General features: G+C 34.8%; 2 protein-coding genes across 2 annotated transcripts; one reads left to right on the top strand and one right to left on the bottom strand.

Moving 5' to 3' along the window:
* Positions 1-202: 202 nt before the first annotated feature.
* On the top strand, positions 203-5140 carry LOC127833729 (uncharacterized). The gene is made up of 4 exons (XM_052359150.1): positions 203-369; positions 1220-3047; positions 4191-4358; positions 4646-5140. Exons 2-4 carry the CDS (start codon positions 1220-1222, stop codon positions 4795-4797), a joined length of 2148 nt encoding a protein of 715 aa, XP_052215110.1. The 5' UTR covers positions 203-369; the 3' UTR covers positions 4798-5140.
* A 4750-nt stretch (positions 5141-9890) lies between these two features.
* On the bottom strand, positions 9891-14155 carry LOC127833731 (acetylcholine receptor subunit gamma-like). Its single transcript, XM_052359152.1, has 4 exons — positions 13936-14155; positions 13609-13733; positions 11611-11739; positions 9891-10106 (listed from the first exon to the last, which is right to left on the bottom strand). Exons 1-4 carry the CDS (start codon positions 14111-14113, stop codon positions 9918-9920), a joined length of 621 nt encoding a protein of 206 aa, XP_052215112.1. The 5' UTR covers positions 14114-14155; the 3' UTR covers positions 9891-9917.
* Between the last annotated feature and the right edge of the window lie 652 nt (positions 14156-14807).

A 14807-nucleotide genomic window follows, 5' to 3' on the forward strand; every position in this document is an offset into this window, starting at 1 on the left:
TCCCGCAAAAGAAATCAAACAACTGAAGGTTTGGTCAGATAGAGAAACTTTGCAACGAGGTTAAGATGTTCATAATTGGTAAACGCACTCCGAAATTGCAACACATATGTCGCACGTACACTTGTGCATATTAGACTTTAACGTGCACAATAAATTAACGCATAATGTCCACAAACTTTAGTCCACATTGATAACAAGAGATAAAGACCACATCGCGTGTTTCGAAGTCGGCTGGCTTGTTTTGTAATAGGCGATAAAAATCTTCATGGAAATCAAATGCAGATATGATTTAATAAAACCTTGAATTTAAGGATATCGGCGCAGTTGCAATTCAAATATTCATTGTGGGATCTTATGTTAATGTGAAAGGTAAGCTACGTATTGCTTTTTTATTTTTTACATAATATGAATGGGGCGAGAATGTACGCTATTTTCATTTTTTTTCTTTGAAAACTTTGCAATCAAATCAAGAGTTTCAATGCAAAGTGTTCAAGTATAAAATATAATGCTTCATTCCTTTTTTGTGTGTCCAATTACGCACATTTCTCATGTATAAAGTACACGCTTATAATTGTTTCCCGAATAAAAAGAGACTACACCGGATAAACTTTTAGCGGTCGCGTGAAATGTAGGGCATATCTATAATAATTGGCTTAACCCATATCTGGAGTAGCGGATCCGTGGTCTAGTGGTAACACACTGGCTTCACAATCCAGAGATCGCTGGTTCGATCCCCCGCTGCACCTAACCTACTAACTCGTCTTTCGCATGAGACGTTAAACCGAGGTGAAATGTACTAGGTGCTATACACGGCGCACTAAAAGACCCAGGGTCACCTCTGGAACGGGGTGTCTCCTGTATCTTGCACTATCCCCCGTAACCAACTAACACGTCTTTATGGGGGCGATGGCCATATGGGAAAAAATCCCGGTGCACTCGTTAAAAAAACAACAATACAACACACCATATCTGGACTTCAGTGTAAACAAACTGTGGTTGAAGTAGGGTGTTTTAGAAGGCGTAAAATCGATCAAATTACGTTTTCTTCAATATAACATTTTTTCTAATAATTATCTGCTTTTAAAGAGGAAATGTTTCATGTTGATTACATACTTGCATTTAGGGGAAAATAAGCCCCTTTAACCATTATGCCAAATTTGCAGAAAATGTGAAATATTAAACTTTGATTTTGTTGATAAAAAGAACATTGGTCTTGCAGATGACCCTGGTGTTTGCAACATGTTTGTTGTCGGTTATCTCAGTACCCACGGTCTTTGCTCTGATGGCGCGAATGTCGGTTCAGCCTCCAGCCACATCTGCCGACACTGTCTGCAAGGAATCTGACACTGTATGTTCCGTCCGACTTGTTGTTGAGCATAAATTGACTATGATACTTGAAAAGGAACAGGCTTTAATTTACCCCCAAAACGGACGCTTAACCGCCAACACGAATACATCGAAATATCTGACCTTGGAGCAAGAGAAACGTGTGATCACGGCTGATGGTTACAGGTCGATATTGGTTATTGCAATAAATGGCCAGTTCCCAGGCCCAAGGATTGAGGCATACGTAAACCAAACCATCAACATGACAATCGTCAACAAGCTTCATACAGATAGCATCACAGTGCATTTGCATGGTATACATCAGAAGGGAACTCCGTGGATGGACGGGGTTGCATTCATCACCCAATGTCCCGTTTTACCCGGACAGACCTTCAATCAGGTGTTTGAAGCTTTTCCACCAGGTACCAACATGTATCACGCCCATATTGGTGACCAAAGAAGTATGGGCCTCTACGGAGCATTTATTGTTTATCCTAGGAAAACACCTGAAGTAATCGGCCTGAACCAGATAGTTATACTATTACAGGACTGGAATCACTTGATGGACCCAGAAACGGCTTATAACAGAATGCTGACTCAACAATTTGATTTTAATACTGGAAAAGTTATTAACACCACTTATTCAGTAGACAGGGCTAAATTCTCGAGATTCGAATTTCAATCGGGATTAATCAACGGACAAGGGAGACACTGGGTTGATGCATCTACAAACAATGAAAGCCCACTTCCGCGATTTCAAATTAGCTCCGGGGTAACTTATCGTTTCCGAATCATTGGCGCCATGACCCTTTATCCGATGAGAGTGTCAATCGAAGGACAAACATTTAAGATTAGAGGATCGGACGCTTTCGACATCGAACGAACAATGGTGCAGTCGTTAGTTATACACCCCGGTGAGAGATATGATTTCGTTTGGCAAGGACCTTCCAATACTTCCCAAAAGCAGTATATGTTGGTTGCAGAGACCATAGAGACACCAGAAAGTCTCAACAACAATAAATATCACGCGGCTGAGGCCATTCTTGAGATGGTGAACGTTACTGGCCCGGTCAATTTGAACCCCTCGAAGGCGGCTCCTCCAAATTGCAATATAATAAACTGCACTGTACTCAACTGCCCTTATCAGTTCTATCCAAGAAATAGCAAAACCACATGTCTAACATTCAACGACCTTTTGAATAACGACCCGATTCGGGAAACGGATAGGATTATCGGAAACAAAGTCGATAACGAGTACTTCTTTAACTTCGGATTTCCTGGTCAAAATGGTAATACTCCTGGCTCAGTAAATGCTAGAGAATTTATATTTCCTTCCGTCCCAATGCTCACGCAGTCGGACGAAATAAGCACACTTTGCGATGAAGAACAATGCCGTCGTGAAGGGATGTGCGCATGTACGTACACACAGAAGATTCCTTCGGACAAACTTATCCAGATGGTTTTCACTAACATTGGAAACGGAGCGGGATGGTCACACCCTATTCATCTGCACGGCCACTCGTTCTATGTCATGAAGATGGGACTAGGAACGTACAACCCTGATAAAGGTGACCTAATTGCCCAAAATCAAGACATTATTTGCACCGACGGCAGGGAGTTCTGCAGCACAATGAGATGGAAAGATTCGTCCTGGGATAACGGAAATGTCACTGGAATGAATGAGGATCCGCCACAAAAAGACACTATCGTGGTTCCAACAGGTTGGTTTATTTACATTATTATTGTAGTTTGTCCGACATATTTGCGTTTTACAGAAAACAAACATTTAAAAAGGACATTATTATAGCGAGAATTATGTTACAGTAGAGCGCATGCGGGCCTAGTGTATAGTATGTTGATTTCACGTTATTTATACATAATATTTACAAGATATCGATTTAAGTCTGTAAGAGATTTTCTTACTTTTAAAACAACTAAACAATAAAAACTTAGCTTATGACCTACAACTCACGTTTGTATTAAGTCAAGCATGTATTGAAAAATTATAAAATCGTTCCACGCAGTGCCGAAAATATACCCAGATAGTAACACACTTGAATCTACCATGATATTTATGTATGACGGTGACTGTAATTCTCTTTCTGCCTTGACTAATGATTTCATCGAATACACGTAATTTGAAAGTGTGTATGGATCAGTGATGTCTGGGCAGTGAGGAATCCAATCTCATTCAAGCTGAAACGTAAAAAATCCAATATTGGCAAGGCTGAAAACGCACATTTGGCCGCATAACTAATTGGCAAAGCATTATCTAAAAAGGAACGACTTGAGATTATACGCATGCATTATTCTCGCATGCATTATACGCATGCACTTTTTTAAGGTTGAGTTTAATGTCGCTGTTTTTTTTCAACATTCAACATTTTACATCCAAGTACGTTTCGCCTTAAACGGTTGTGAAGACACTAAGGACAGGACCTATGGTTATACAACTGTTTACCTTAAAAACTACATCAGAAAGGAAAGCATTCATATGAGTGTCATATAATTATTTGTTTAATGATATCGAAACAAAATTTTCAACATTCTTTTGAACGAGTTTATATTAAATCGTCGTTAGGATAACGCCAGTCAGCCATGTATGCCAAATAATAGAACCACGCTCTGGGAAAATGCATGTGCGTAAAGTTTGGCCTTGATAAATGTATGCAGTGCGCTCGGGCTAATCAGCAATGACACTTGTTGCCTTGACTTAATTGTCTTCAAGTAGAGACTACCATATAACACAAACATTCATGAAAGCGGAAAGTATTGTCCTTAATTGTCATCTGTGATGATCCTTAAAACACATGCATTAAGACCCGTTTTCCCAGAATGAGGCTAAATAGTTTTGTTGTATACAGGAGGCTACGTGGTGGTGCGGTTTATCTCCGACAACCCCGGTATGTGGTTCCTACATTGTCACATCGACCTGCACAACACCAACGGCATGGGGATGGTGATAGACGAAGGAGATACAAAGCCAACTACACCGATAGGGTTTCCGGTTTGTCGCAACTTCGAATTTAAAGGTAGTGTGTTAAAAGAAAAAAGTAACATCAGTTGATCTCCTTTGCAGTTATGCTATTCCATTTTGACAGATGTTCAAGTCTGTGAAATTACATTTTAAAAGATAATATAATCATAATAAGTTGCATATTGTAATGTGTGACTGTATTATGGTAAGATAATCTCTAGTATTACGGATTTTTAAACAAACTTTCTATCTCGCTTATGTAGTGTCAAAGGCTGTACCTATCTCACAATCCGCTGTTATGAAAGTATTTGTTAGGATAAAAGGTTCTTTTCTGTATTGCAGGAATTCCAACTTCTAGCATGGCAACTAGGTTCAGATTTGGGGCCGAAAACATCATTGCACTTGGCCTAGTTCACATTTGGTTCACTATGCACATTGACATTCAGATGACATTCATAACATGTGCAAATATTTTATATTTCACTATTAAATAAAAGCATATTAGGTAACTGCAGAGATACGTCTATAGCACGCTAATATTTATGTGTGATTATGTTAATTATTATGCCTTTGTATTATATTCGGTATTCGGTCATACAAGGAGGAAAGAACTAAATTGATTTGTAATTTGTCTGATTATTTTCCATTATAAATCCTTATATATTTGTGTTTTAGTAGAAAATATAAATCTTGTGACTGTGTTTGTCTCGTGCCCTTCAGACACTTTGCTAATCAATCATAATGCTAAATTTGTTACATGACACATGCGCACGTGTGTGTAAACAGTACAATCATTTTCAAAAGTTCGATTTGTTTATAAAACTTATGTAATTTAAACATTTAGTATCAATTTTACGTAATCTTATACCAGATTTAATTTTGACCAACGTAGCTTATACTTACTTAAGTAAAACGTCCGGTAAATAATAAGCGATTAAACTAAGGCGTGTACACTCGTTTTTATAACCATAGTGAATGCCTTTTTAATATCCAACATGAGTGTAAAATGTGTGGTCTTAATGAATACCCTGGATTACAACTCAGAATCAAAATAAAGTGTTTAGAGTGTAAAAATTGAATATAAGGGTAGTTTAACAAGCAATAAAATATAATTACAATTTGCTACTTGCTGTAAATTGCACCTCAAATTTCTTTTTTGGACCAGCAAATTGAGATTAAGGGGTTATTTTTCAGTTGTTAATTGATAGGTTGTTTTATTGATAGACATGTTGTGAATATACAAATTGATAATAGAGCATAATGAATACTGAATTTGAAGGAAACTTTTTATTGTTCGTTTATGGTCGGTAAAATGCATCCGTTGAAAGAGTCGGACTGACAAACAAATTCCCACTTGTGCTTTTAGTTGCAATTACTCCAATTTATTTTCACTTCAAAGATTAAGGTCTTGAGACTACTCAAACCGCACAAACAGTAAGGAGCAGCATGACATTTTGCAAATACAACTTTATCAAATAAATCAATACGGATAACGTGTACGGGTAGTTAAAATGTAAAATTGCATTACACGTTGATTTTAAGTATTTTAACATGATTACTTAACAAAATTATATACATATGATTTATATACAATAACGTGTATACGCAATAAGAGACAATCCTTAACAGATATGATTGTAATCTTAGTATCATAATATTATCTCTATGTATAAAATGTATCTTGCCTCAATAAAACGTGTTTTTCAGATTTTTTCTGTCTGTAATTTTGCCGTTTTGGACAGTATGTCATGTTATGGTGAGTCATGTTATGGTGGCCAGTTAACCGATGCATACTTTTCATAAGCAAGTCAAGCAGCTGAGCGGTTGAAAGTATTTTCTGAATAATGATGCTAGTAAATGACATCTGCCCTACATGAATCAGATAAAGGGGCAGGATGGCCAGAAAAATAATAGCATGGTCATTTTATGTAAGATGGATGGGGTTCGAACTCTAAAGCCCCTGATTGATAATCCAGTATACTACAAATTGAGCAACCTGTGTGTTTTTCCTTATGTTAACTCTTAAATTGCATTACTTACGCAAAAGTTGAGCTTAGGAATGATGAATTTGTTAATTTGTTTTATTCATCGCTGGTCCACATGCCTTAGTTCATATAATATTGGATCTGCGTAAAGGATTACAAAAGTTTGTAGTTAAAAAATCTTGCATTGATTATCTCTTCAATTACATTCCATGAAAACTGAAATTCTGTTATTGATAGGATGTCTGACATTCTTGTATATGTTAAATTCACAGCGGATATTACTCGATCTGTAGTTTTTTTTATGGTAATTATCATATAATGAACATAAAATTGCTTCCTTATTGAGGATACATGCACATATTTTTGCATTCATTTATCATGATTCTTACGGAAGGCAAACCATACTAACATTTGGTATATGTTAATACCTTAAACAGATCTTTCAGTTATATTTGAATCGCCCAGTTTTAACGATGATTATATCCGGAAATATTTTTGTAGGCATATAATGTTTACCAATGCGCGTCATATAAGCTTCTCTTCGCATTCATCGACAGCAATCGTATAACCAGCGAAATTAGAATTAACAGACGATTTAACGCGTGAGATTAATAGTTAATAAAACGCTCTTAAATTTTAACTTCAAATATTTTATCAATAGTAATTTGAATGTATATCTCGTTTAAAGTATGGGTTATTTCGCATAACATTTGGTATTGTTTTACAAAATCAACATAATTAAGCATTTTTGAGAAATTTGGGCATAATCAGAAATGCAATTAGAAAGTAATATGAACGTTTTTTAAGTGCATTTGCCGAGGCTATCTACACATTGCCAAGGAAGGAAAAAAGTGAAAACTGCGAGAAGCGCTAAATTTTTGTCCTGAATATGAAAGTAAGAGATTCACTCTTTTCTTATTCATTTTTTGTTATTGGACACTTAAGTGTATTCGTGTTTTTCTTTTGATTTTTTTTCAAAAGCGTACTATAGTATCCAGCTAGCATGTATGTAAATGACATATGTTCAAAATTGTGTAAATTTATAATAACATACTTTTTGCAATGCAATATATTATTTTACAGTCAATAAAAAGTCCTTATTTATTATTCAAATAGAATGCATCCTTATTATTGGGTTTCAGACAGTAATAGTAGTATACGGAATACGCTATCGAGCTATTAATGTTGTTTTATAGCTGAATACAACGGTCAATATAAATTAAACATACATGTATATATTAATAACACTTTTTCTCAAAGATTATAATTAACTTAGAATTTTTATTTGGAATGAAAATATCGTCGACAGGATACTTTTGAAGTTCAAACAAATTAACCACAACTGCTAAACACATGTTTATTACATCAACAAGTGCAATTTTATCAAAATATTATCACTTTTAACATGATACATAAAATATAAAATAAAGAACTACGCAATCAATACCAACATGTGTAGAAAACGAAGATAAGCAAAATGAAAAAAAAAACATTACCGGTAAATAACATTGAAATACATTACAAAAGAAACGTAGATATTACATGTATATGAATTTCGATTGCTTTGAGTCATATATTCGCTACATACGTAGTTTTTTTTTGGGGGGGGGGGCGGTAAATAACATTTATTCGCCAATATGCAAAACATTAAAAATAAAGCATCAATTAAATAAACCTTAATTACAGTACAAGCAATCATGTAACGATCATGCAAGACAAGTTTATAACAATTATGACAATAAACAAGCACAAATAGTTAGGGAGGTTAGTCAATAGAACAAAATAATCCACTATATTCCCACATAACACGTGCTTGAAAAATGATTTATTTAATAACTGCGCAAATTCTAGCATGCAGTAGCTTAGTAGACTACGACTTAAATGGTTTTTTGTCTACACAGATAAATAAAGTTTTTTACTTCAAGACAATTACAAAATGACGAAATTCACTATAAATGTTTTATATCAGAAGTGATATCATGTAATGAAACTTGTATGGCATTACAGTTCCAAAACAGGTGGTCATGTTTCTGTCTGACAGAACGTGCATTTGTCTGAGTCGCATATCATTGTGTTTGCCAAATTATTTGTTTCTAGTATATTCTGAGTAAGTCCTACTAGGACTCATGGACTGTATGAACATTTTGTGGTTTTTAATCCGATGCATGCAAAGTTTATAGTTATGTGCAAACTTAAAGGCTTAATATATACCGAAAAGATATGACCACACCATTCATCATTAATTTGTGCTATGTTCTTCAGTTTAAGCGGATAAAGTGTTATTATATAGCATGTACAACTCCTTTAAATCGTCGAAAGTGTTCACATGCGATAAATTTGTGTTTGAATTCCGTTTAATTTACAAATGGTCCATTGTATGCCATGATGCCTTTGCCAAATGTTATTCCTTTGTGATACCATCTTTGAACATAAAACGCTCGCTGTCCAATTAATAACGTAAAAAGTGTCGGAAGTTCTCGAAATGTGGTGCTATTTTCTATAAATCAGTATTTAAAATGGTCAAGTTGTATTCTGTAACCTGAACTGTACTTACTTTGGTTGAAAATGTCTGAAGGCAAACCTTCCATGGTGACAGCGGCTTATCAAAAATGATAAAGTAAGATATGTGTTCTAAAACTAGTAATAAAACGAGCTAAAAAATAGATGATTTTATTATTTTGTTAATGTATTCGTTTCTTTGTTTTTTGCGGTATATGTTGTAGTTTTTTTCCACTAGCACGCTACAACTAATTTATGTATTTCGATCATAATTTATGAATAAATTAAATCTACGCGGCTAATGTCTTTTGATTGTTATTTGTTTACAGTGACTACCGGTATACAATGATCGAATTGCCTGTCTAAAATATGTTAAATTATAAGTGTGTTCGCCATTAAATAAACTAGTACGTATTCCATCATGTCGTGGTCGACGTCAAACTTGTGGTTTAAATGGGATTAGTAAACTGCATATTTAATTATCTCAGAAATTATGGTTAAAAAGCGAAGGCAACCGAATTACACACAACAACACATATCAAGGACAAAACAATCATCAAGGTATCACACTTTAAAAGACTCATAAAACAGCATTTTGACTCGTTTTTGTTCTCAGACTTGCTTTTGTTTTCCAACATCACACGGTGTTGCACAAGGCTTATTAAGACAATCACACCGTGGCAACACGAAAGAGCCAAAAGGCATTTAGACGCGAGAGGTGTGTCTTCTGAATTTTTGGGAATTTCGGATGCGACCCTGGTAAGGCACACGCCAAATGTTAAAAATAACGTACTGGCAAAGCTGATTCGGTCGCCTTTGTCCGCGGGAAGCAGGAAGGTAAAGGGACCCAGGATCGAGACGACGATTATCGGACCGAAAATGTGGATCATGTAGTAGCTTAGTCTACGTTCGAGTACAAGCTTGAATTCAACCGCACCAGGTTCGTGCTCACTAAATACCGTAAAATAGAAAACAATATTTAACGTATTTTTTTTATCTCTGAACCAGCAGTGTTTGAATAGTGATTATACGGTCAATTCTTAAAGCAAATACTACACTTCTAAGTGTATTATTGATGTCACATACGTTCTGCATTTTCGAGCTTAGTAAGAACCTTAAACGAAAAATACTTACACTGTAGAACTGGATTTTAAATGCCATGCGCTGTTATGTTGATAATACGTAAGCTCTACGCCATCTTCACTTCTCAATAACTTCAATTGCGATTCGGGATAACACGCCGACTCAAAGAACAGACTACAGGTCTGCGTATCGTGTGGGAATTTGTAGGTGTTTACGGAACACTGTGAGTCCAGTGCCTACAAATAAAATATGGAAAGCGATTATGTATACAATTACATGTATTTAAAGATCCATACACACTGCCCGATACTATTATGCTATAGAAAAACTTCTAACAACAGACAGTGCCATACGAAGGTTGCTTACAATAAGAAGACCCTAAAACGAGTAAAATTGGTGTACAAACGTAAAATACTAACATTCTGCAACTTTAAGCATATAAAAATTAATTCACAATGTCATCTTGTGTCGTTTTACGGATGATCTCGAGTCAAGATCGGATTCATTCGGTTTATTCATTCGTTAATTTGCATAATTTGGAGCGCACTTGCCTGTGCTTTTGGTCAGCGCACTTTTATAATAGATAACGGGCAATTTCAAAATCATGCGAAAACCCCATTCTTTCCTTGACGCATTTCCATTCAATTATGTATTGCACCACATACTCTTTCATTTGTGCACACTCTCTTTCCTTTTCTTTCATGATGAATCGCTAAGAGCAGGACGTCCTTGCTTGAGCTCCGCTAATTTATAACGTAAAGATTATTCATGAGAACTACATCATACCGCCGAAGCTGTCCGAAGTCAATCTCGCGTCCGCTCGTAAATTTAAATGGAATATATTGTCCAACAAAAAAATAAAAACAAGCATTTTTATCTCGTTTAATTAATGTTGCCAGACAAAATCTAGCTGAAAGTTTGGCAATTGCTCTAAGGAACACGGATTTTGTTTTGGGTTAACTTGCTTTTACGAAGTATTCATGATTTTGAGTGTTAATGGATCATTAAAGTTTAAACATATCTATAAATTGAAATCATGTCAGCATACATGAATACACACATTTAATAAACACATTTATTTCTAGAAGCAAATCAAGTTTTATAGTAAAAAGAACACATTGATTTACAAACTTCTTACTCCGCTCTAAAATGAAAGATTTGTACTTTGTTTAGATGTTACAATTGCTAAATATGTCACATGAAAAAGACTTACCTAAAAAACAACAATGACACATTTTTGTAATTATACATCAATAGTGCATATCGGCTCGTACGTGTTTGGAAATATTGACAGGAAAACAGATAATACTTTAATCTTTGTATTAACTATACAGCGTTTCATGTAAGTGCTTTACGAAATAGTGCATTTGGCGGATTGTGGTTTTCCAAGTCTTCTTTATGTAGTTTCAAGAAAATGAGAACTTCGCAAATTCAGGTTTTAATACAAACAAATGTTACACATAAAGGCGCAGGCCCATTAATGACCATGATGGTAATGTGTTAATAAACTTTTCCTAAATGATGATTGGCGGAGAAATGGTCATATAAGACTTTTTGAGGGGTGACCATATTTATAAGTGACCGCAAGTTAAGAATTTTAATAAGGGACATACTTTCAAATACCATTAACGATAACGCAAATAAAAATATATAAAAAGACTAAACAGTGAGAAAGTATCTGTTTTGTTTCGTCACACATTGCACTGCAGGGTTAATTACGAATAGTAAGCATATATATACTTGAATGGGGAACCAGCTGACGTTGCCATCATTCGACACCCATAGAGATAGGTCGGCAGATCCAAATCCCGTGAAGGATTTGTACGAGTTATTCAGACGTAGATCTGGCTTCCAAATATCATCTTGTGGCTGAAAAAAACCTCTGTTTACGTCCATTCAAAAGATAATTATTAAACATTTAGTCATATTTACTAGACTCTTTAGAAACGTTTAAGGAAACGCTGTAATAGCAAGATTAACTTCAAATTTATTTAACGCTCACTTGAAGTTTTTTAACCTTACTTGTGTGTACATGGACAATTATTTTAGAATATTTGCTTAAAGAAGTGTACTTTATGTCTTGTGTCATGATAATAGATCGTGCATCCGTGTTCCAAAACTACCGAACTATAAAAACGCCGTTAAACAAGCATACAGTGTGTATTTCATAACAGGATAACATGATTTAAATGTGTCAACAATTAAGAGCAACTTTTGGAAAACTAAGGCTTTAACACATTAGCGCATCAATCCCAACATGTCCTTGCCATACATATATAAAGGCATACCCAAGTATGCTATAAACGGCCAAAGCGGTCAAATAACGGTCAATTTATCGGCCGAATATCTCAAAACGATATTGTATTTAAAAAGCGAATAAGTTTTTGCAAGGTGAAACTATATCGTGCTGACATAGTTCTAAGTTTGACATAGGTCCGGTATTGTTTGCATTAAAGGGGCCGTCCAACGTTTTGGTAAATTGCCAAAATTAAAAAAAGTTGTTTCAGATTCGCAAATTTTTGTTTAAGTTATGATATTTTTGAGAAAAAAGTAATACTGACCATTTACCATGCTCTTAAATATCTATTATACGCATCTTTTGATGATTTGAAAACATGAAAATTAAAGGCGTCGTGCGACGCGAAACGATTGAATAATTTGGAAAGTTCTGTTGTTGTCGTTTTATTTTGGGATACTACGAGGATTGCTTATATAGGTAAAAATACATCCGCTCCAAGCATGAGCATCGATGGTCGAGTGGTCTAGGCGGAAGACTTTTTACTCCAGGACTCCAGGGGTCAGTGGTTCCAGCCCTGTTGAGGGTTACCTTTTTTCCCTTTTTTAAATTGTATTCTTGTTTTGTTTACTGGAGATTTTTAGTTCAAATGTTTAAATTTATCAATATAAAGCATTTAATGACAAGCTTCAATACATGCCAAAATCTGTTGGACGGCCCCTTTAACTGTATCATAACGATATCGTTTGGGGATGTTCGGCAGATATAGTTGCCAATATTAGACCGATATACGTACCAATAGAATGCAGTGAATATGTCAAAGTATACACGCTCTCCAAATGAAATTACGCAAATGATGCATGTATCTACATAATGATAACTCATGAATTTATACAGGGGAAAATGAAACCTGTTTTGTTTGTAGTTAAATTAAAAGAAACGACTAGCTTTGTTTAATTTTTACAACTCGTGAAGAAGAACTACCCTTATTTTTTATTACAATTTAAACAATACATATCAATACAAATCAAATATGCAAAGTATTCACTATCTAGTTGTAGTTTTTACTAAAAACTTAACATAAAATAATTGATGTATTTTACATTATTGATAACACATAATAACCACATGTATGACAATTGAAGGCTCCACATGGAATGATTTATGTTTCGTTGCCGGGTAGCCAAAACAAACAATTAATATTCTGAATGAAAATAACCTCAGAAATGTCTGTTCGAAACCGAATTGAATTATTGTGTAATGATTTTTGGTTTAAAGATTTATAAAAATGCTATATACAAAATGAACATATCTCTATATACATCACAAATTACTAGCGGTCTGGGTACATTAAACGTCTAACGAGAAAAGAACCAAGTCTTGCTTGGTAGACTATATTTTGCATTTGGTCTGGCGGTTTTATGTTGATTTATGGGTCGAGTGTAAGTCGTATATAATTAGTACAATGTCAAACACCTTCCTTAATAGGATGTGGTACTTACAAAAAGCATTTCCTCTATGCCGCCGTATTCGTCTTTTTCCCAAGCAAGTAACTCGTCTTGCCAATGAACCAGTAGTTGAACGGAAGTGGATAATGCCTCCTTCGGTTGGTCGAAATCTTGTATACCTGAACAATCGACGACAATTGTCAGCTAACATAAACATCCAAATGGGATGACCTCTTTTCGTTATATTTTGCAGAAATCTTCAGCTAATACCAATAGCTTATTATGCATAGTACCTCATCCATTATAAATCGCAAATATGAGTTATACGAGTAATAGTAACATGTGTATACAGTGAACATTAGACATATAAAACATACTTACTATACAGAATTAAACCAAGTTTTACTTCTATAGCGTTTGTTTGATTCTTCAATGGTCGGATCCTTTTGTTATAATTAGTAGAATTTGCTCTGGCAAGCAGTCTGTTAACATCGTCTACTGTTGAGGTGCCCATGGGGACCACAAAGTATACACACAGAACCAAAAGAGTAAGTCTCATCTCTTGCAGTAGAAAGATCAACACTAACGCTACATGATATCTACGCCAGTTTTATTATCATTGAGGCCAAGCAAATTATACTTATGGTGACATGTGCTTGATAGTTTAATTGCGAATCTTGTTGATATATCTTATTTTATCCTAGTGATTTTGAAGAGTAATTGGGCTATTATATCGCTTCATAGTAATTTACTGATCTTGACAATACAAAATACCGGCGCATTCTAGCTGTATTTCAACCGTTTACTTCCAAACTCATTTTAAAGATAAACATTAAAAATGATTGCATCATTCTTACCAAAGTCAGTATATAGTTCAAGTAAACCTTTTTATGTACATTATTAATCATGCGAAATGCTCAATCATATGTTCCCTCTATATGTCCAACAACATGTAAAGGATCTTGACCTGTATACTCGATAGAAAGTAAAGGTATTTCAGTTGATTTCACTGCAGTTCCTACAACTTAAATATTCTTGTTTACGCCATGACATAATCACCACTATGTATTAAGAGTCAAATTTGAATCATTTAAAAGCTGTAATCTTGTTTTTCCAGAAGATATGAATATTCGTATGAAAATATTTGTAATGTCATATATATAATATTTTTGGTTTGGTTTACTGTAAATTATTTGTGAATAATTCAATTTATCAAGATTAATATCAATTAAAAGCATCTAACAAGTTTTGTT

The sequence above is a fragment of the Dreissena polymorpha genome, chromosome 6 (assembly GCF_020536995.1).
Source record: "Dreissena polymorpha isolate Duluth1 chromosome 6, UMN_Dpol_1.0, whole genome shotgun sequence".
Classification (NCBI taxonomy): Eukaryota; Metazoa; Mollusca; class Bivalvia; order Myida; family Dreissenidae; genus Dreissena; species Dreissena polymorpha.

Bases quoted from the DNA above. Each gene is read 5' to 3' on its own strand.
- LOC127833731 (XM_052359152.1), bottom strand. From the start codon at position 14,113: ATGAGACTTACTCTTTTGGTTCTGTGTGTATACTTTGTGGTCCCCATG. The intron at 13,734-13,935 runs GTAAGTATGTTT...TCGATTGTTCAG, and splicing joins ACTTGGTTTAATTCTGTATA to GTATACAAGATTTCGACCAA. The intron at 11,740-13,608 runs GTAAGTACCACA...GGTTTTTTTCAG, and splicing joins GCATAGAGGAAATGCTTTTT to CCACAAGATGATATTTGGAA.
- LOC127833729 (XM_052359150.1), top strand. From the start codon at position 1,220: ATGACCCTGGTGTTTGCAACATGTTTGTTGTCGGTTATCTCAGTACCC. The intron at 3,048-4,190 runs GTTGGTTTATTT...TGTTGTATACAG, and splicing joins CACTATCGTGGTTCCAACAG to GAGGCTACGTGGTGGTGCGG. The intron at 4,359-4,645 runs GTAGTGTGTTAA...TCTGTATTGCAG, and splicing joins TCGCAACTTCGAATTTAAAG to GAATTCCAACTTCTAGCATG.